The sequence below is a fragment of the Sapajus apella genome, unplaced genomic scaffold (assembly GCF_009761245.1).
Source record: "Sapajus apella isolate SASKATOON/1434 unplaced genomic scaffold, GSC_monkey_1.0 scaffold147, whole genome shotgun sequence".
In the NCBI taxonomy this organism is placed as follows: domain Eukaryota; kingdom Metazoa; phylum Chordata; class Mammalia; order Primates; family Cebidae; genus Sapajus; species Sapajus apella.
This window is the reverse complement of record NW_022437087.1, coordinates 574,064-597,001: the sequence shown is the minus strand read 5'-3', so window position 1 is coordinate 597,001 and position 22,938 is coordinate 574,064. Positions and strand designations below refer to the sequence as shown.

The 22,938-nt window shown below is 44.9% G+C and overlaps 1 protein-coding gene across 7 annotated transcripts in view; it reads left to right on the top strand.

Moving 5' to 3' along the window:
- CPEB1 (cytoplasmic polyadenylation element binding protein 1) overlaps window positions 1-22,938 on the top strand; it is a 116,857-nt gene that overhangs the window by 86,570 nt on the left and 7,349 nt on the right. For 2 of the 7 annotated variants that reach the window (XM_032264807.1, XM_032264805.1), the window contains exons 3-8: window positions 1,722-1,910; window positions 15,255-15,478; window positions 17,109-17,361; window positions 20,164-20,277; window positions 20,611-20,700; window positions 21,542-21,678. In XM_032264807.1, the coding sequence (XP_032120698.1) occupies window positions 1,757-1,910; window positions 15,255-15,478; window positions 17,109-17,361; window positions 20,164-20,277; window positions 20,611-20,700; window positions 21,542-21,678 (972 nt within the window). In that variant the 5' untranslated portion in view covers window positions 1,722-1,756. Of the gene's footprint in view, window positions 1-1,189; window positions 1,355-1,406; window positions 1,515-1,651; window positions 1,911-15,254; window positions 15,479-17,108; window positions 17,362-20,163; window positions 20,278-20,610; window positions 20,716-21,541; window positions 21,679-22,938 lie in introns of those variants that run through there. The other 5 variants (XM_032264808.1, XM_032264806.1, XM_032264809.1 and 2 more) reach the window with 5 other exon arrangements.

The window sequence follows — 22,938 nt, the reverse complement described above, 5'->3', positions numbered from 1 at the left end:
AAAAAAATATCTCCAATGGAAGGAGACTGATAATTTCCCCCTCTAGGCTATGCCTGAGTGCCTATGGACACAGAGTGTACTGCAGGAAGCTCTGAACAGCTATTCCTATGGCAGCAGTATCCTCTTGACCCTGCCATGGGAGGTCCCAGGTGGAAATGCTTCCTGTATCTGCTTGCTTCTCCTTGCAACAGGGGAGAACAAGCAGGTGGAGTGCTACCAGCTGAGTCCAGGTGTGAGCAGCCTGTCTGCTGAATCTGGGCCTGTTGCCCTACCCTCCTTTGTGAGGAAGAAGCACGGTGACCCAGGGCTCATGTTGGAAAAGGACTGATGTGGAAGGACACGGCAAAGAGGAAATAGCAGAAGCTCCAGAAGCCGAACTTTCTTAGACTTTGTTGCTGGGGCTGTGAGTGGCCACAAAAATAAAGCACTGGTCTTGTGCAGCACCTCTGAGAGAGGGCCTGGGCATTAGAGGCATCAGTGGCCTCACGGCTGCCCAATATTGTGCTCAGGGTTCTTAGAAGGGCAAAAGAAGCAATATTGACAGAGCTGGGTGATTAAGCTTCAGAGTTTGGTGTTTCTAATAGAGCAAAACAATATTTTAGAGGCTGTTTCTCTTGTTTTGGTTTGTCAGATGCTGCTTTGAGAGTGTTTGCTCAGTCTGTGCCTGCAGTTGCAGGAGGGCAGGGAGGAGTGGAGCTGGGCCACTATATCTGCTTATGACTAATACCCATCTTATTGGGGTGAGGGAGTCTGGGCACAGGGATTATCCTAATCAGGGCAGGTCTCGCTCTGGCATACGGGTTGTGGCCATGTTCTGTGAGGTATACCTGGAAAAGCCCAGTGACTCTCCCATCCTCTGCCAAAACCGACCCCCCTTTCTCTGTGATAAGCTGTTCTAGACAAGCCTGGAACACCAGGTGTTGTTCCCCAGGGTCCAAGTGTACATTGTTTTTCTGAAGGTTATCTTGTTCCTCAGTGGTAAACACTGCTGTGTCAGGGTGCTGCTCAGGGGCCACTTGGAGCACACAGATTTTTGCTAGCAGGATTGTGAAGCTTTGCATTGGGCTGCAAAGCCAGGGCTTGAGCCAGCAGCTGGAGAGAGTCCAGGACTAGAGTGTTTTTGGGTTTGGGGGTGGAGAGCAGAGGGAGGGAAAGGGAGGGGCAGGAGGGCAGAGCCACACAAGCAGGCAGTCGGCTGCTTTGGCTTTACTGTCAGCAGAGAGGACTTCAGTCGTGCCTGAGGGCTGCTTGGCCACCATTGCTGGAGATCGGAGGGCGCTGCCTTGCAACCCAGACTTACCGGCACTGTACCGGGACTATTCCAAGTAGCTGTTGTGCTGTCTTTCCCTGGGAGGCAAGTCTCCTCCCTGTTGTCCCCTCCTGCTCCTCCCCCGTTCTGTGAGGGATGATGCCGCTCTCTATTGCACGGCTCAGCCGGCTGATGTCACTGGCAGCGGGAAGCATCAGCAGCCTGATCACATGCTGGCCCAGTCTGTAATGCAGACGGGATAGGGGTGTGTTTGTGGGGAGGGGGCCTGTATGGCAACTGCTCTTGTTCCAACGCCCCCAAAAGTGCAGAGGCAGCGGCTACAGCATCCAGCCAGCTTGGATGTCTGGCCCGTGAGCCTGGGGAAACTATTATTAGTAATATTTACTGTTGATAATATTGGGGAAAACAGCCCTTAACTCTGAGGTTTCTGCTGTGCTCCTGTCCAACGCAGACTTCCAGGACTCTGAAGAAACAGTTACAAGCAGGATGCTTTTTCCAACCTCTGCGCAAGAATCTTCCCGTGGCCTCCCAGATGCAAATGACTTGTGCCTTGGCCTGCAGTCCCTCAGTCTGACGGGCTGGGACCGACCCTGGAGCACCCAGGACTCAGATTCCTCAGCCCAGAGCAGCACACACTCGGGTGAGTGCCAGAGAATGAGTTGGCTGGGGGAAGGGGATGCATGGGGGTGGTGAACGAAGATATCCACAGCAACAGTTGTTCTGTTCCCCTTTGCATCACTCCCCACCATACACACATACAACATGGAGCTGTTTTGCAAGAGATGGAAATGCTAGCTGTGAGTGTGGCAGGACAGATGGCTCCCCGTAAAAGCAGGCATGCCTCTTCCACTTACCCTGATAAATCCCCTGGAGTTGTTAGCCTGCACCTGGAGTGCCCCTGAGGAGGGTCCCCAAGGTGATGGCCTTGTGTAGAAAAGATCCAGCTAACCCCCTGGTGCCCAGGCCTGTCTTGGAGATGATGAAGCAAAACACTTTTAGGTGGGGGAGGGGAGTTAAGGGGCTGATTACTGGATGACCAGAATTACTCAGTGGCTTTAATAACTGGGGAGTTATATGAAGGGTGGGTGGTCTCTGAATCATGGCAAAGGAAGGATTTTAACCTCAGATGAGGCTGGATAATGTGCTGGGATATTGGAATTGACTTAACGTAAGGTTAAGAACATTGATCCTGGAAAGGGGTAGGCAGGGTAAGTGGGGTGGGGTAACTCCCAGCCACAGAGCCTTTTTTTCTTTCCTTTGTGTTGAGAGTGACCAGCTGGATAAAAGAAGAGCCACTCCCCTTTAGGATCCCTTGTCTTCTTGGTAGGATTCAATGGGGACAAACTAAAGGGACTTTTTGGCAGCCCCCCTTGAACTGCTTCTGCTCAGACCTTCCGTTACCCGTTTATTTCCCTCTTGTGGTACAAGGAGGAGGGGCAAGTCTTGGAGTATTCAGGAAGAAATGTGAACTTAAATACTACAGGTATACTTACAACCTGCATATTTTGCATCATATAAATTGTATCATAATAAAGAGGTATTGGCAGCAGATACTCTAGGAAAATGAAAAGGTGGTAAGGGGTACTAAGGGGTGGGTGCAGCCATTTGTTGTTGGTGCTGACACTGAGAAACACCAAGTCTGCTATCCTTCCCTTCCCTTCCTGGTCCAGGAACCGGCAGCCATGGCAGCAAAGTACCGTCTTGTTGATTTCTGTGGCCTCCACCCCGTTTGGCGCAAGTCTTTTTTTAGAATGCTTTGCAGAGCCTGGGCCTGTTGTGTCTGTTAGGCATTTTAATGCCTAGGTGTTTTGGTAAAACCCCATTTAGGGGAGGGGTATTGAAATTGTTTGATGTGGATGTGGATGAGGAAGAGCTTTACCTTAAGTAACTACTTCTGGGTTAAGATAGGGCTTCTTGAAGTACTCACCTTCTGCTGACTCAGGTTTTTCCAGAAAGGTCAGTAACTGCCCTGTTCCCCTAGGCAAGGAAGTATGGTGTCACTGTTTGGTATCCTATGCCTGGAGACCTTGGCTTGGACAGCACGATACTTTCTTTTGTATATTCTTGAAGCCAACCTTGGTGGCCTATGAAGCCAGTCTCTCCTGTCCTTACTGCTACTGTATTGGAGCAAGAGATACAAGAGCTCACATAGGAGATCTGCACCTGTTTATGTGTGATCAGTGTTTGACCAAGGCACTGTCTTTCCCTAGTATCAGGTTGAAGTACAGTATAGCCCATCTTTTGCTCTGGTTCTCTAAGCTACAGTGCTCTTTCTGAAGGCTTAGCTTGGTTTGAAAGTTGCTGTGAAATTCAGCTATTAAAAGTAGCTTGGATCTAGTCATAATATCCACAGCTTCCCCACCACCTGAAAGGCCTGTGCTTGTAGCTGTTTGTGTCTGAAATAGAAATGGTTTTTCTTTTCCACTTTTCATCCCAAGCACTTTAGTGATAAATACTACATGATTTTGTGGACCAGGGAGGGACTGCAGCCTGAGCTTCACCGGAGTTGCCCCAGCAGCATGATCTGGCTGTGTGGGTATGTCTTCCTTTCTGAGGGTTGAGGACACACCCATCCCTAATCGTTATGTTGCCTTTGGTTTTGGAGCTGTGGTGTCAGCCATCACTCTTCTTTCCCTGGGCTCTGGGCCTTCTTGGAAAGCCCACATGAAGGTACCGCCTCCTGGAGTAGGATGCAGCCCTCCCACCAGCCAGCTGCAGTGCCAGATCGTGCACCCTCACCAGCAATGCGGGAACATGCAGCCCACATTCCAGTGCCTACACTGCCTTTCCGTCTGAAAACCAGCTAGCTCAGTTGCTTCAGTGAGGGAGGAGGCTTTCAACAGCTTTGGGCATTTGGGGAGTTATCCTTGCCGACAGCCTCTGTGTAGAGACCAAGATGCAAGCTTATTCCTTGAGCTGTGCTTGGTGATACATGGCCCAAGGCAGGCAGCTATAGCATCACATCTGACCATCTTCTACCACTCTTAAGTAATCAGCAAGGTTGGAGATAGTAGGGCTTTTGGCCAAATTATTTCGGGAAACATTGAGCATTTGTTGTGTGCAGCACTGGAAGTATAACAATGAATAAGATAAAATTATTACCTTTAAGAATATCCATGGCTGTCAAAGGAAAACAAATGAGAAAGTATACCAAGTGCTATATGATAGCTGCTATGATAGGGGCTTCCATTTTTTCCTCTAAGGATTGTCTTCATTGTAACAACCTTTCATCACATTCTCAGCTTGAGGCTAGTACATGGATACCATTCTCCAGGAACCAGAGTACTTCTGCAGTCTAGATTTCCTTGGCCTCATAGTCCTGCAGGAAGACACTGGAATGGTCTGTTTTTGAAATTGTACCTGCAAGGCCTGCATGAGCTTGGATGTAACACTTTGTGGGGTCCTTCTCTTCTAGACTGTGCCTACCATGTGGCACCACCCCTTGCTGGGGAGGAAGGCTTTCAGGGCTAGATGAGTATTATATGTGCGTTTTTCTCATACCCCAGTGGTACATGTCCAGGGCTGCCCTTGTCCTGCTTGCAGTGTCTTAAGATCTATAATGGAACAGCAGGGCTGTAGAAGCTGTCCTCAGTATCCCAGAATGGGGGATAGAATGACTAATAACCACCATTTATCGACTACTTTTTGTGCTAAGTATATCACATGATTTTAATGCTTGCACAGATGAGGAAATAGGCTCACAGAGGTTACAAGGTGCCCAAAGTGACACAACTACTGGAAGACTCAAAATTCTAACCCAGGTCTCTGGTTATAAAACACATATGCTTCCTGTTAGACCTGTGGTCCTGTTAGTAGAACCCCAACATATTGAGCGAGAAAATGTAAAGTAACCATATACTACACAGGCTATTCAGATAGAGGTGGTGTGCTCCCTTGATGAGATCTCTGAAGGTAAGGGCCTATGGTAGACAGTTCTAGTTCCCTCTCAGTCCCTGAGTCTTAGCTCATCAGCTGCACCACCCACTGGGGATATGTCTTCCTGCCTTCCCCCTTGTAACTCTTCTATGTGCGGCATTATTCAGCAGAAGAGTGAGGTGACTGAGACTACTCTGGGGGACCCAGAAACAAGGACTCTCTTAATGATGCTTAGTGCAAAAGCCCAGTGGGCAGACCATATGTACATTCTAAAGATATCAGTGTCAGAGGGCATTGTCTGTTTTTTCCCACTTGTCTTTAGAAGTCCTTTGAGCACTAACCCATTCACGCTCTGTTTTTTCATTTGTTTTCGAGATGGAATCTTGCTCTGTCGCCTAGGCTGGAGTGCGGTGGTGTGATCTCAGCTCACTGCAATCTCCACCTCCTGGGTTCGAGCCATTCTCTGCCTCAGCCTCCCGAGTTGCTGGGATTACAGGCGCCCGCCAACATGCCAGGCTAATTTTTTTTTTTTTTTTAAGTAGAGACGGGGTTTCGCCATCTTGGCCAGGCTGGTCTTTAACTTCTGACCTCGTGATCTGCCCACCTCAGCCTCCCAAAGTACTAGGATTACAGGCGTGAGCCACTGTGCCCAGCCCAAACTCTCATTTTCTATCCTAACTGCTAATAAGTGAATGGAATGTTCCCTTTGCTTTGTCACTTGCACTCTCCCCGTTGGTCTGCAGGCTAGATCAGCCTAAGATGAGGGGGGAGTCTTCAGCAGTTTGCACCTGAAGCTTCTTCCAAACACTCATTCTGAGGTGACATTCAGAATGGGATTAGGTCTGTCCTGTGTAGAGCATGGACTTCCTCAGCCCAACCAAGGTCTCTTGCAAATTGCCTCAACTCCCAATTTTCCACTACTGTATTCCCAGCAGTAGAACAGTGCCTGGTTAATGGCTAATACATATTTTTTGAATGAATGATGAGTGCTGAGCCACTGTGTTTATCCTGGGTGTTTTTTAACTGCAGATTTCAGACAAGGTCTCTCCTATTCTTCTCCCTCCTGCTTGTGTTGATTTAGCTGGATGGACAGATTCTTCAAAGATCAGTATCTTGGGCCCTGTAGCTTCTAGGGCATGGCGATGTATTTATACAAAGTTTTCATCATACAGTGGAGCATGAGTTCTGTTGTGGAGTCAAGTAGTCTGTTTGGGAAAGCTTTCGGTGCAGAGAGGAGGGAGGACCTCAGAAGCAGTGTGGCCAGGGAGGCCTCCAATGTGAGAAAAGAGGTTGAGCGGGGGTTGATTGGTAACAGGAGCAGGATGTGTGCTGACCTTACAAGGGACATGAATATGTCTTTTCTGCAGGTAATGGAACTTGCCTGGTGATCAGGACTGGGTGTTACACTGGGGAGAAGGGCTGTGTTTGTCACTAACTTGAACTTGTGGGATCCACAGTCAGCAGGGGGAGTCCACACTCTCATTACCGCCACGGTTGAGATGTGGTGTAGAGTTGCAGATTTGGAGTCACAGGCGGAGTGGTCTGTTCTCATAGCTAGAATGAATGCTTCTCTCCCTGCTTCCTGTGCCTTCAGAGAGATCCTGAGCAAGCATCCTAGAATCAAGGATGGTGATAGGGAAGAAGAGTTTCAGGTATACGGCCTTATATCACAGGCTAGAAATAATGGCTCCTGGTCTGGATTTTCCCCATTAGACTATTCCCATTAAGTAACGAACATTTGACTATCACGTTTTGGTGCTAGTCTCTGCTTCGGCTAAGCTCAACCTCAGACGGTCTTATAATGCATACATACAGTGCCAAGCCCTTGTTACCATTGCAAATGCTGCCATCACACTCTAGGTGCCTTTGTACTCTTGGGGAAGGCTTCCGAAAATTCGAACAGTGACTCAGCTGTAAAACCGACAGGAGCTGGCATAGAAGGGTGAAAGGAGAGAAAGTTAACAATCAGTCTAAAAATATTACTGCTGATTTGGTCTCTTATACTCTCTGAGGTAGCATTAATGAACTGGAACGCTCTGCCAGATCCTTTCCTCCCCGTGACTTCTCTGAGCGATATCTGTGGCTGATGCTGATTCCTGCCAGCATGTGAATGGGGATGGGTACTTCTGTTCTAGGAAGAGCACAATGTCTTACCCACTTCTAGAAGATAGAGATTTACTGGACACATGGACACCAGAGCTGGAGGTACTTGGTATACCTCAGACTTTCCATGATCCCTTGCATTCTAGAGGCCAGGAGAGAACAGAGCAAAGAGGTCAGGGCCTTGGCCATTATTGGGGGTTGACTCTAGGACTTCTCACCACGCCTCCCCTTCCTCTAATCCATCTAGGTTAATACTTGACATTTGGACTTATGAAGATGTGTGTCCCATGATGGAGAGTAGACTTTGAGATGAGACACTAACTTGCATTATAAGGAACCTGTCATTTCCACTGGATTTTAGTTTCTGTGGCTTAAAGAGAGTACCTTTCCAGTTAGGTATACTCGTGGCTTTGAATGTAAAAGGGAACAGTCCAACGCTAGCTGTTTTGTTCCTTTCCTCCTGATCCCCAGCTGGTGGAAATCAGTGCTGCTTACTCAGCAACCCTACATATGGCAAGTATGGTCTCATGAGCTGGGAGCAAGACAGGCTTCCTTTTTTGAAATGAACTCCCCCCACTCTCCTAGGAACCCAGTGTAATTGCTTCTTTCCTTCCTTTGATCTGTAGATACTCAGAAAACTGCCTGGCCAGGCCCTATGGAGGTACAGTTAGGTCACTCTAGGGCATCTTGACCATAGGTGGCAGTTTCGACAAAATTCACTTGGTCTGTGGGTTGAAGGAAATATCAAACCAGCTGGCAAGTTCTAGGCCTCTTGTCTTCTCAGTGTCTACTAGTCAAACTTAGAGTATATCCCTTCTGATTTAATGTTTGCAGGTAACTGATGCATGGAGATGCTGACATCCCACATGTGTTAATTCTGGGGCACCCTGATCCTATTCTCTAGGATGGCATTGCCCCCTTCCGAGCCATCAATCCAAGTCCTTTCCCTGTTTTTGTACGTGGTTGGTATATAATTCAGTGAGACACTCTTCCTTGCCCTTGTACTTAAATATAGGAGTGTATTTCAGTGGCCCTGAAGATCCCAGGAGAGTCTGGGGAGGATTGATCAGGACAGGGTAATTTCCACCCTGCTCCTGCTCAGGCAGAGCAGTTTTCTTCAGCCTTTTTCTCTTTGAAGAAATTGAGACTCAGGGAAGAAGTACTGTCACAAATGTGATGTGGCGAGTTACTGTGGTTCTCTAAACCTCTGTTTTGGTGATGGGCTGGGTAGGGATGAGTTAAGGTTTAGTCCCCTAAATCTGTATTACACTCTTAAGTCAACATTGTGTCCTTAAATTGTATTCTTGATAGAAAAGGGTAGAGCCTTAGTGAGCATACTGGCTCTATGGAATACAGTACCCTCTATCTTTCAGTAGAATTCTGCAATCATTGTTCACCTGCTTTTTGCCAGTTGTTGAGCTAATTGCTATTAGAGTAGGGTGGTAAAGCTGGTTCTTGATATGCTTGGTTGAAAAGGCATAACTTCTTATACATGTGGGCCTACAAATATCTATGTAAATTTTTTGAGACTTTAAAAAGCATATTCAAAAGCAGATTATTTCTTCTAATAGGCAGAGACTCCAAAAGTACTCAATTACTGCCTTACCCTCTGGTATCCTAGTTCCTATTACTTGTGCTTGATTTCCCTTTGCTGATTAGATAAGTTACCTTGAAAGGGGCAAAGAAAGCCAAATGGGAATTGACATGTTTACTTTCCTGTCATTTAAAAAAATGGAAATAATTTCAAATTTATAGAAGTTGTAAAAATAGGCTGGGCACAGTGGCTCACACCTGTGATCTGAGCACTTTGGGAGGCTGAGGCAGGAGGATTGCATGAGCCCAGGAGTTCAAGACCAGCCTGGGCAACATAGTGAAATCCTGTCTCTCCAAAAAAAGAAAAAAAATTAGCCAGACATGGTGGCATGTCCCTCGCTACTTGGGAGGCTGAGACTGCAGTGAGCTGTAATTGTTTACCTGCACTAGAGCCTGTGTTACAGAGGGAGACCCTTGCTCAAGAAAAAATGAATAGAAATGATCTTACATTCATACATAAGAAAACAGTTAACTTCAGTCAATTTAAAGTTGATATACTACTTTGGTTAAACTGTGCTTCCTATTCCAGTTTTGTCAGGTGACCCAGTTATGTCCTTAAATCCTTAATAACATTTTTCTCTTTCTGCTCTAAGTAACCCCTAGCCCCTTTGGGTGTTTTGCTCAGTATGAGCTTACAAAGTCCCTTGGTTGTATTGAATGTTTTTCACAATGATCAGCTTGTTGTGGCCATCACTTTTCCTGAAACTATGATAATCCTTACCACTCTTTTTTTATATTCTTACTTGTTGATGGTTACTATGCCTGTCTTGCCTCTCTGTGTGGTCCTCCACTCCCACCCAGTGTTTTCAGAGAGAAGGAACTGTTAAGTAAATGTTCTATATAGCCATGTTGATTTCTTTATCTGATGCCTTTTTTTCTCTTAAATATTTACCATTTTAGTGTGAGAACTGTATTTTAATTATAAACTCCAGTCTTTTTTTTTTTTTCCCTTGAGACAGGATTTTGTCCTGTTGCCCAGGCTGGAGTGCAGTGGCACAATCATGGCTCACTGCAGCCTCAACCTCCTGGGCTCAAGTGATCCTCCTGCCTAAGCCTCTTGAGTAACTGGGACTATAGGTACATGCCATAATGCCTGGTTGTTTTTTTTTTTTTTTTTTTTTTTTTTTTTTTTAAGAGATAGGCCTGCCCAGGCTGGTCTTGAACTCCTGACCTCAAGCAATCCTCCTGCTTCAGTCCCCCAAGTTGGTGGTATTACAGGTGTGAACCTCTGCACTAGGCCATAACCTCTAGTCTTTAAGTCAGAGGAAATAATTATATATGAAAGATGTTTGGGTGTGATAAGGCAATTGATGAGGAATTTGAAGTAGCAGGCCTCAGGTTTGCATGGATCAGTACTTCTCAAACTTAATGTGTACACAAATCTCCTGGGGATCTTTTTAAAATGGAGATTCTGAGTCAGGTCTCGAGGCAACCCAGAATGCATTTCTAATGAGTTCCTATGGTGTCAAGGCCCTAGATAAGATTTAAGACCCGAATATTCTAGGTCCTAAAGCAGGAACTTCTGGTAGGTGACATGACTAGTTTGTAGTTATGATCTTAAAGGATTCAGACAAAGGAAAGGTGCCAGGAACGTGAGGACAAACAGATGTAAAGTCTTAAAGATTAAACAAAACAATACAAAACAAAAAATTAGCTAGTGAATGGTACTTGGAAAGAATCCAGTCTCACTGTCACTTATTAGCTGTTAACTTTTACAAACTTGACTGCCCCAAGTCTTGGTTTCCTTTTGTTAAGATGCAGTAATAATATCCACTTCTTAGGACTTGGTGAAGACTGTTTAGCTAAAATGCTTCTAACACAGTGGTTGGCGCATGCCAGAAGTTCACTAAGTTGGTAGTAGCTTAACTGAACCTGGTCCAGATTTGTAGAACAGATGAACCACCATGAACTGCGAGCACTTAAGGAAGTAGAGTTTGTTAGTGACTAGTGTGGGTTGTCACGCGTTTTCTGCTTAGGTAGGTTTATTGTCAGATTAAAGGATCACTACAGAGATAATTCCTAGCTTTGGTACAGGAATTTGACAAAGCCTCATGATATCTTCTAGACACACTAGAGAATTTTCTTTTTTTTTTTTTTTTTTTTTTTTTTGAGACGGAGTTTCGCTCTTGTTACCCAGGCTGGAGTGCAGTGGCGCGATCTCGGCTCACTGCAACCTCCACCTCCTCGGTTCAAGCAATTCTCCTGCCTCAGCCTCCTGGGTAGCTGGGACTACAGGCATGTGCCACCATGCCCAGCTAATTTTTGTATTTTTAGTAGAGACGGGGTTTCACCATGTTGACCAGGATGGTCTCGATCTCTTGACCTCGTGATCCACCCACCTCGGCCTCCCAAAGTGCTGGGATTATAGGCGTGAGCCACCGCGCCCGGCCTAGAGAATTTTCAAGTTAGTGGAGGTAGATGAGTTTGTGGCTGGTGAAACAGATGTACCAACACAATAGTGAATACAAGTTGATGTGAATGAGAAAAGGGGTCTGTAGTGCTTACCATGTTGTTTTTTTGACTCTATCCAACATACATTTAAAAAAAAAAACCTTGGGCCGGGTGCGGTGGCTCAAGCCTATAATCCCAGCACTTTGGGAGGCCGAGGCGGGTGGATCACGAGGTCAAGAGATCGAGACTATCCTGGTCAGCATGGTGAAACCCCGTCTCTACTAAAAATACAAAAAATTAGCTGGGCATGGTGGCGCGTGCCTGTAATCCCAGCTACTCAGGAGGCTGAGGCAGGAGAATTGCCTGAACCCAGGAGGCGGAGGCTGCGGTGAGCCGAGATCGCGCCATTGCACTCCAGCCTGGGTAACAAGAGCGAAACTCCGTCTCAAAAAAAAAAAAAAAAAAAAACACCTTGGGTGATGACAGTTACCAGGGCCCATGCTTTGTCATCTTTGGTGTTTTCAGACACAAGCCTTTGGGGCAGCATCCCCTCTTGACTATTTTTTCTGGCAGACTGCTTTATGCTGTTTCTCCCTTAACTCTCAGAGCTCTCTGTTGGGCCACTTGAAACTTCTCTTTTCCAGGGTTAACAAACTGTCCTCCTCCTTGTCACTGGTGAATGCTCCCTCTGGCTTCTTCTTTAGCTGAAGACTTTTCCTTTAGGATGCTGCTATGCCAAGTAGAGCCTACTCATTATCCCAGGTCTCTGAAAATCTCTGTGTTTAACTCCAGGCCCATTTATCACCATAGGTCTCTTTAGTGTCGACATGAATGACTTAACTAATATTTCAAATTTAACACATTCTAAGTCAGCCACCTCTAGTTCCATACTCTGGACCTTGCCATCCTCAGAACTCTTAATCTTCACCGTCCCACCTCTTCTATTTATCTTGTGTGCCATCTTCGTTCTTCTTACAGCTATCAGCCTATTGAAATCTCTGGTTTTCCATTTATTTGTTCGCAATCTATTGACTTTGTTCTGCGTTTAGCCTATAATGCACAATCCATTCTTCATTTCCTTTGTTGCTGTTATTATCAACTCTGTTGTCCCATTTCTTCCTTCATACCCCCTTGAGGGAACAAAATCATAGCTCTGTATCGGTCCAGAATCCATCCAGGTACCTTTAAGTCCAACTTAGTTTTCCTCTCTGCTGGGCACTGGTTCCTACTGGTACTCTTCCTTAGTTCCCTTGGTCAGCCTTCTTTGCTATCCCCACAATAGTTCTGCAGACCACCTTTTCTGTGTCTCTCAGTTGCCCTTAAGATAAAATCAACTGGGTGCAGTGGTTCACACTCGTAATCCCAGGACTTTGTGAGACCGATGCACGAGGATTGTTTGAGCTCAGGAGTTCAAGAACAGCCTGGGCAACATAGTGAGACCCTGTCTCTATGAAAAAAATTTTTTTAAATCAGCCGGATGTGGTAGGTACCACATGGCTATAGTCCCAGCTATTCTGGAGGCTGAGGTAGGAAGACCACTTGAGCCCAGGAAGACTGAGGTTGAAGTGAGCCACTGCACTCCAGCCTGGGTGACAGAGCTACACCCTGTCTCAAAAAAACAGATGACAATAAGATAAAATAAAAACTCTTTAACCTGGGTGTCAAGGTTCTTTGTGATTTGAATTGTTACCTCATTGTTCATCACCCTAACTTGTTTTTGTGAAATATGGAAAAGGATGAGGCCCTCCAGGTAATTGGTAACACTTTTAAGACCCATGCATATAATCTGTTGATTTTTCACAGTCCCTTTTTGCCAGGCTTTGCAGCATTAGGGAGAAACATTGAATAAAATCTTCATATATTCTGCCTTCTGAGGGCATGGACTCTACAGGCTTTGCTTTTGGATTTCTTTCAGGCAGGAGTTTGTCAATTTTTTTTTTTTTTTAAACAGTCTTGATCTGTCTCCCAGGCTGGAGTGCAGTGGTGCGATCTTGGCTCACTGCAGTCTCTGCCTTCAGGGTTCAAGCAATTCTCGTGCCTCAGCTTCCTGAGTAGCTGGGATTATAGGTGTGTACCACCACGCCTGGCTAATTTTTGTATTTTTAGTAGAGACAGGGTTTCGCCATGTTAGCCAGGCTGGTTTCAAACTCCTGACCTCAGGTGATACACCGACCTCAGCCTCCCAAAGTGCTGGGATTACAGGTGTGAGCCACCATGCCTGGCCCAATGATTATTTGAGAAGTTTGTCAAAGATTATTTCTAATGGTTATCAGAATCCAAGCATTTTGAGACACTTAGTTTCAGCATACAGTTAAATGCTAGAGCTTTGAAAACTGCTTCAAAAGGCAATTTCAAAGTTAGGAATGTTTACTTGAAAACAGAATGCTAAACTAACTCCTTGCTGGATGTGGTGTGGCTCTACCCTACCTGCATCCCACAACATCCATATACGACTAGCTAGAAACAAAAAGACTGACCAAACCAGGTGTTGGCCTGGTTGTAGAGAGACTGAAACTTTCATTACTGCTGGTGGGAATGTAAAATGGTATAGTACATCTACTTTGGAAAACAGTATTATGACAGTCTCTTTAAAAATTAAAGATATTTTTATCACAATAAAATAATAACTAGATAAATATATCTACCCTGCGTTAAATGTTAAGGATGCGCTTACCATATCTTATCCAAAAGGGGAGGTCATATACTAAAGGAGAGTGGACTGCTCTGGTCCCATATTAACACACGTTTGGGATCTTGTGCATATGGTTCATCAATGGCATGTGTGTCTTGCACCCTGAAAGCATGCATTCACTTTGATTTCAGGCTTGAGAGATTTATTCCTGCTTCTTGGGACTCCATTTCCAGAGCATTCAGACTGACTTAGAGGCCTGGGAGAATACCAGCTCTGGGTGACCTGTTTAATTTCATTGCTAGTCAGGGCTGTAGTGGGACCAATCATAGGTAGTTACTGAGCATTTACACATATTATTTTGGTTTTACCTCAGCCATTTTGAGGTGAATGTTCTCATTTTTCAGATGGGAAAAAAAAACAAAACATTAAATTAAGGCTTCTTCCCTTGATTTAGCACATAGCTCCATGGCACAGCCCTCTTGTTCCTCATCCTCATGGATGGAGGATGTGCTTTGCCTTAGGTTCCCCAAGGCCAAGTGTGGAAAATGTTGCTGTTTTTTTATGTTTCATATTTAAATATTTATTGTGTGCTGGGTGCTACTCTGGTGAGCTCTTTCCATCTGCTGTCTAATTATCGAACTGTCCTAACAATGTTATGAAATAGTTGGTACTCCACCCTAGATGCCAGTGAGAAAATGGAGGATCAGGGAAGCTAAGTGAGCTTCCTGGAGCTCATAGCCATATACAACTGGTGTCAGACACAGGATTTCATCCCAAGTTTGCCTTAACTCAAAGAATGGGCTTAACCACGTCATTCTGCTTCCATCCTAAACATTTCAAGTTCGAGGGTGCATAGAAGGGAATCTGCATATGCTAGAAGTTTCTATAAGTGAACCTCTCACATGAGGTGGTATGCTATACCAAATTTTTGGGATGTGGCCTGAAATTCTATATTTTAGCTATATAGCATCAGAAAGGGGAATTCTTCTAATAAACAAATTGACAGGGAGTAAAGATGAAGTATGGTTTGGGATTTTTAACTGTGCTCTAGGTGTATTCAGGTATTAATAGCCGTGACCAGGGTTCCCAGTGACAGTTTCCCAAATGCTGGCATTGACCTTTAAGCCTGTGTAGCAGAACCCAGCAGTTTTGCTGCTACTGTAATAGCAGGAACTCTGGTCTTCAGTCAGCCTGTAACTTCCTCTAACAGTCCCTTGTGGCCACATCTCAGAGCCAGATACATATCTGTTCGTTATATTCTGTTTTGTTGGCATGCTTTTAGTGGTCTTGCCTTTGGTGTCTCTTGTTGGGTGGCTGTGGGAAAAGAAAGAGGCCGTTAGCTGCAAAGAAAACTAAGAGGTCATGAGGTTTCCTTTTTTGTCCTCCTAGTACTGAGCATGCTGCATAACCCACTGGGAAATGTCCTAGGAAAACCCCCCTTGAGCTTCCTGCCTCTGGATCCCCTTGGGTCTGACTTGGACAAGTTTCCAGCACCCTCTGTCAGAGGATCACGCCTGGACACCCGGCCTATCCTGGACTCTCGATCTAGCAGTCCCTCTGACTCAGACACCAGTGGCTTCAGCTCTGGATCAGATCATCTCTCAGATTTGATTGTATGTAACTCATTTGGGAAAGAGGGGTTGTTGGTGGAGTTGCCTGTGCGTCTCCAAGGGGAAGAAGGGCACAATATCTGTGGGATGCCTGTCCCCTGGAATGTAGGCTGGGAGGTGGGATGAGGGGAGGAGAGGAGCTCATTGTGGACAGTTGTAGAGTTTCTCGTCCTTAACAGGATAAAGAATGCTTTGAAGACCCATCGAGCAATACATTTTAGGACCTGAGCTCAGGACTTTGATTTTACTAGTTATTCCAAGAGTACTGAAAAACACTTAAAAGTAAATTTGAGGGCCCTCGCAGTGTTCTGTTTCTTTACCTACATGAGGTACTTTCTTTAGCCTTTAACAGTGTCATTTATGTACTTTGATGTATGATATCTCAAAATTAAGTAATAACTTAAAATTTTTTAAGTACTTAGCAGAGGTAGGATTTTAATTCAGATCTGACTGAGTGTAGCTTCTATATTTTTTCCACTGACCCATGCCAGCTTTCAATTTATGCCATGATGAATCTATGAAATATTGCCTTAATTTTTGCATTTCATGTTCCTTACCTATAGCCATGTATGATGTGTGTGGCCTTCATGCTAAGTAGAGTTGGCAAATGGATTAGAATAGGTAGAGGATATTATAGATGAAGTAGTACAGATAATATAGATAGGGGATAGTAAAAGTAAATACAGGTGGGATTGGCAGTGAGAAATTACCCCAAAATAAGAATACAGTTTCAGATGCCTGGTAAGCATTTTTGTTGCCACATACCCTGAGCTGAATGTGCAGTGAATAGAATGGCTTATTTTCTCACTCTCTTCTCTTCCCATACCCAGGACTGGCAACATGGGTTGTGATTGCCTGTCAGCCTGTCCTAGAATATGGAAGTTGGCGTTGGTGTTCTCACTGCCTGCCCACTGGTTTTATCTGTTTGGGCTGCATTTCTAAAAGGGCAGTCACAAGTGGGTCCCTTTGCTTCTCTGGGCTGCAGTTACCTCTTCTGTAAAATGGGGTCAGATACAGTGCTGGAGGTCTGTGTTACTTAGATTGGACTCAGTCTTGGAAATTTATCTCATGACTGATTAATATTTGGGCATTTTAAAATATTCTGTCAACGAGTTATTTTAATAATGTATCATTTCACACATGTAAATTAGAATTTTTAAAGCTTTGACACAAGCTTATAGTATTCTGATACATTTATGATATAACACAGAGCCCTCATAGATAGCACTTTTGGCATTTGACTTTCTAGAAATCTGACCAAAGAAAACACAAAATATTAAGAAGGTGCATCTTAATTTTTATTTATGGTTCTGAAAACTTGGAAAGTATATATGTAACAGGAGGAGTATGGGTCAGTGAGATGTACCTTGTTCCCTAAATAGAATATGATAAATGCATTTTAAATGGTTATAAAGATTGGAAATACGGAAAAAAAGGTTGAATGAGGAGAAAAGGAGAATTTGTTTAAATTATAGTATAACTACAACTAATCAAAATTGCTCAGGAAGAAAGTCTAAAAGAGTACATATCAAATGCTAAATGTCTTGGGTATTTTTAATAATTTCTATAATGTGATTATTACTTTATAACGAAACTATCCTTTAAAACCCTATCTTCCTTTTTCCTCCCCTAGTCAAGCCTTCGCATTTCCCCACCTCTGCCCTTCCTGTCTCTGACAGGGGGTGGTCCCAGAGACCCTTTAAAGATGGGGGTAGGGTCTCGGATGGACCAAGAGCAAGCTGCTCTTGCTGCAGTCACTCCCTCCCCAACCAGTGCTTCAAAGCGATGGCCAGGAGCTTCTGTGTGGCCATCCTGGGACCTCCTTGAAGCTCCCAAAGACCCCTTCAGCATAGAGAGAGAGGCCAGGCTGCACCGACAAGCTGCAGGTGAGTGTGCCTTGAGCATGTGTGGGGCCTGAGGCCTCATTCTGGGAGCAGAGAGGAAGTGACCTTAGTTCACATGCGTGTGAACCTTCTAGAGGAGGCTTGGTTGCATGGTGAAGTCCCCAGATCTGCAAATAATTATATTTCTGTGGAGTAAGTACTGATGGGAACAAACTCAGGAATTTCTTGAGGCTGAGTGGAGAGGAAAGAAGCAGATAATCTGGCACACGCATGTGCCACAGCATAAGAGGCTGGCTCTGCCTCCCACTCGTGCCCTTCCATGGAGACTGGCTGTATGCTACTCTTGCTTTTACCTCTTCCACGGGTGGATGTCCTCAAGAGAAACTCTGGAAGGGATGTCCAGAATTTTGTCCACCCTCTCCCTGTTCTAATTCAAAGACAGTCAGACACAAGTCATGCTGGAGCTGTCTTCCTTGAGGCTTTCTGATTGGTACACTCAGGGATACACTGGGGAGGGAGGGGTCTATTTGTCAACCTCTAAGGTAAGGGATGTCACCAGATGTACTGGTCTCAGGAATCCTTAAGGTTCTGACATTTAAATTATCTTAGGCTGGCCTGGGTGGCTCAGCACTTAAGCAGAGGCAGCAGGATGGCTTGAGCCCAGGAGTTGCCCAGCCTGGGAAACATAGCGAGACCCATCTCCATATATTTAAAAAGGTTTAAAAAACAAATCATCTTAAATATGTATTAAATTTGTTTTTCATCTTTGTCTGCTAATGCTTCAGGGAGTTGTTCATTAACCACTGGCTCTTCTGAGGTCCTGAATTTGATGACTAAGTTAATGTTAGTTTCTCCATTCCATTTGTTTCCATAGGCTTCAGTGTCTCTGTCTGTCTGTTCAGAGTTGGGCTGGATCTCATTCTCCTCTGATAGTGCTACTGCCCTGTTCACCTAATGATTTTGGCAGCTGATCTTTGTGCTTTCTCTGGTACCATTGTTTTCCTATGAAATCACATTACCATGCTTTTGGAGGAGACCATTATTTTTTGTTTTTGTCATCAAAGATTAGTGACATTGCCCAATTTCTTGCTGTGTAGCAACATGCTGGGGCCTGTTTCTTTTAGGAAATATCCTTCCATATCTTTGTCCTGAATGAAAATGATAGTTCCTTCCATTGGTTGTCTGCCTCTTTGCTGAAAGAGGAGGGTGAAATAAATGGACAAGAACTAGCAAGTCCCCACTAAGGTCAGTTTCTGATTTGGAAAGGTACAGTGGGGACAGGATTGAAAACTGATAAAAAGCTAAACTGATAAAAAACTTCTGGTCACCAAGAACCATCCTCTAGAAATAGGGGCAAACAGAAGATAGTTCCTAACCTATTCAGCAAGTAGGGGTTTTTGTTTGTTTTTAAGAGACAAGGTTGGCCGGGCGTAGTGGCTCACGCCTGTAATCCAAGCACTTTGGAGGCCAAGGCGGGCGGATCACCCGAGGTCGGGAGTTTAAGACCAGCCTGACCAACATGGTGAAACCCTGTCTTAAAAAAAAAAAAAAAAAAAGCGACAAGGTCTCTCTCTCACCCAGGCTAGAGTGCAGTGGTGAAATTATAGCTCACTGTAGCCTCAAATTGCTGGGCTCAAGGGATCTGCCTGGGTATCTGGATCTACAGGTGCACACTCCTGTACCTGGCTAATTAAAAAATTTGTGTGTGGAGACAGGGTCTCAGTTTGTTGCCCAGGCTGGTCTTCCAGTTCCTGGATTTAAGTGATAATCCTGTCTTGGCCTCCCAAAGTGCTGGGATTATGGGTGTGAGCCACCACACCCAGCCAAGAAGGGTTTCTTAATGTGGCCTTTGAGTCAGAGAAACGTTACAATAGGTTGGACAAACTTATGGTTGACATAAATAGAAAGCTTAGGGGTTCAGGGCTAATTCATTACCTTACCATGTTGGCATCAAGGAAGGCCCATTGTCTGTTTGGGTGCTATAAAGATGAGTCTGGCTTGGAACAGTTGTGATACTCTTGTCTTACTGGGTTGCTAATGCTGGTTTTTATTGGCAGTGTCCTAACTTCTGTAATTGAATTCAGAGCCAAGACAGGAAAACAGAATAGAATGTTTATCATTTGAACACTGGGGAGAAGGCCCATTTGTACCAGTAAGCCTGTAGGATGTTGTATTGCTCTGTTTACTTTCAAGTGATTATGAATTAGTACTGTAAGCAGTAACAAGATAAAACTGCTTTGTGGTTAGCATATTAGTTGTATGTTTTAAAATAACATGGGGTATGAATTTTTACCCTAAACATCTGGTTTGGTATTCCTTTCAATTTTAGTGAGGACAGAATTAGCGAAATAGGATTATCATACTTGATTGAGTGGATTGGTGAGACATAGGTTTCTTGCTTTTCAGAATAATCATGGATATTCTTTCAGGCATCTGGGCAAGGACTGTAGCCAGTGAGTTTTTTGAGACAGAGTCTTGCTCTGTCACCCAGGCTGGAGTGAAGTGGCATGATCTCAGCTCACTATAACCTCCGCCTCCTGGGTTCAAGCAATTTTCCTGCCTCAGCCTCCCAAGTAGCTGGGACTACAGGCACGAGCCACCACGCCCAGCTAATTTTTTTGTACTTTTAGTAGAGATGGGGTTTCACCATATTGGCCAGGGTGGTCTCGAACTCCCGACCTCAAGTGATCCGCCCACCTTGGCCTCCCAAAGTGCTGGGATTACAGGCATGATCCACTGCGCCCAGCCAACAGGTTCTTGCGGGACAAGTTCACCTTAGGGAAGGGCGGTGACTTTGTTGATTCTCTAACCCTTCCCTGTTTCCCTCTTTGTCTTCTACCAAAGCTGTGAATGAAGCCACCTGTACCTGGAGTGGCCAGCTTCCTCCCCGGAACTATAAGAACCCCATCTACTCTTGCAAGGTGTTTCTAGGAGGTGTTCCTTGGGATATTACAGAAGGTGAGCTGTCTTTAAGACTTTCTGCTTCAAGAGTTGAAGGGTGGGGCATGTCTTTCAGGAGCATGAAACTTGGAATGAGGCCAGGGGCTGAATCTCTGACTGAGAACTCAAAGTACACTATTACATGAGCGTCTGAGAGGAGAGGTGCATTTCATAGATCGCCATAGTGCTCCTCTCTGGAGCTTACACTTGTCACTGGAGATCAGCATTCATTCCTGAGTTGTTTGTCATGGGGGATGAGCCAGGAAGGAGAATGCTGGTGATTCTGTGTTTATGTCTTTACTGAGGAGGATGGTTCCTCAGCTTCTGCCATTCTTTTCTGTCTCTTTGCAGCTGGATTAATTAACACCTTCCGTGTTTTTGGCTCTTTGAGTGTGGAGTGGCCTGGTAAGGATGGCAAGCACCCCCGGTGTCCTCCCAAAGGTAATATGCCTAAAGGTAATAAAGACATGGTAGGAGCTTTTTTTTCCCTTCCTTAGTACATAACTGCACCTAGGGGTGCTGGGATGTCACAGCTGCATGCTGGCAACATGGTGGGCACTCTAGGGCACAGACCTGTCAGCTGTCAGCTCTTTTCTTCAACCTAACAAGTCCCTCTGTTTCTTCTGAACTAATGTTCCGTCTGTCCAGACTTACACAGCAGTGGGAGCTGCATCTGAAACCCCTTCCTTGTACGCTTCTCTCTAAACCTGAACCCTAGGAGCACCTTTCCTCTCAAAATAAGGCGTTTGAAAAGCTTTCCCTTGCCTGCCTGTCCTGCCCAGTTACGTTGTTGCCTGACCTAATTCTGAAGTCCCTTTGGAGTTGGCAGGAATGAGGACCAAGCATCTGATTCCTCACTGGTCTGAAATGAGATCCCTTCCCTGTAGAAAGGAGCAGGTGCTATTTTCACCCTGCCCCATCTTCATTGAACTGAACCAATGGTTTAAGTAGGTGTTTAAAGCAATACCTGCCATCCTTCCTGCCCTAGGAAGGCTTGGCTCTGCTGACCTGAACATGCTGTGTATTCTGGGATAGAGAGCTTGGTAATGGTGGGATCCTCTGTCCCAGCTTGCCAATCCTTTCCTTTACCCAGGGTGGGAGGGATGCCCACAACCCTGGGCATCTGCACAGCAAATGCTTCGACTCAACAAGACTTTTCAGGAGTAAAACAAAAACGTATCTTATACACAAGGCCTTCTTTCTTGGAAGAAACTCCCTGCCACAAAGCCAAGGCTGAGGAGTGGGATAGTAATGTGATTTTTTTTCCTGTCATTGGGAATAGGGTATGTGTATCTGGTGTTCGAACTAGAGAAGTCTGTCCGAGCCTTGCTTCAGGCTTGCTCTCATGACCCGCTGAGCCCAGATGGTCTGAGTGAATATTATTTCAAGATGTCCAGCCGAAGGATGCGCTGCAAGGAGGTGAGTTAGCATGATGTCCTTTCTGGATCAAGGTTCTTGGCATATTGAGGCACTGGATTTTCTTGGGGTAGGTGGCTAGGCAGGCTGCAGACAAGTATTCCTGCTGAAGCGAGAAGGCTTATTGTCTCACAATAAATATAGCAATATCCTCTCAATTACATAAAAAAAAGAAGAAACCTTTGAGCCTTAATGGGTTGTGTGTGCATGCACACATGCGTGTGCCTGACCAAGGTGATCAGACTGTCTCCCAGCCTTTATTCTACTCTTCTTTCTTGTAGCCAACACTTTGGTTTTAAACCTTTTGTCTTAGAAATGAAATTGAGAATAGCAAACTTCTCTACTTGATTTAACTGATAAACCTACAGCTGTTTTTCCCTGGTTCTGCTCTTTCTGTGCCTTCTGACTTCCTAGTCTGTGGGGATGAATTTCTCTTCAGCCCACACCCACCTGTGGGTCACTTCTTCATTCTCATTCAGGGCTTTAGTTTTGTGGTGATTCCCCATAAGATTTTCTCTTCCTGTGCCTTTTCTAATATCAGCCTTGTGTGTCGTTGGCATCATGGGTCTCTAACGTGGAGTTTATCTCACCTGGGGATCTCATTGCAGATTCTTGGGCCTTATTCCAGATCTACTGGATCATTCTGGGTGGAATTTAGGAATCTCCAACTGAGCAAAGATCCCCTAGTGGTTCTAGTGGATGGTGTTTGAAAACCACTTGTCAGAGCAAGTTTTGAGTTCAGGAATCAGTGTGGTGGTAAAATCTGATTTGCGAGTACACAGCTTTTGTGAGACTGAACTACATATTGAATATCTCTAACACTTTGTTTCCTCTTCTATAAAATGGGAAACTAAAATGCCTATTTTTGTAAAAAGATCAGTAGCTGCCAGGGGTTTAGCAGGAAGGGATGAATGGGCATAGCACAGAGGATTTTTAGGGCAGTGAAACTATTCTGTATATGGTAGATACATGTCATTATACTTTGGTGCAAACCATAGAATGTAAAACAAACACCAAGAGTGAACCCTGATGTAAACCATGGTTTTGGGTGGTGGTGATGTATCAGTGTAGCTGCACCAGTGCTAACAAATGTTCCACTCTCATGCAGGATCCTGATAGTGGGGAAGTCACACACGTGTGGGAGCAGAGAGTATTTGGAAAATCCCTGTACTTTCTGCTCAGATTTACTGTGAACCTTAAAGTTTATCTAAAAAAATCTATAGGGTAAGATGGTAAATGCCTATTTTATTGGGATGATCACAT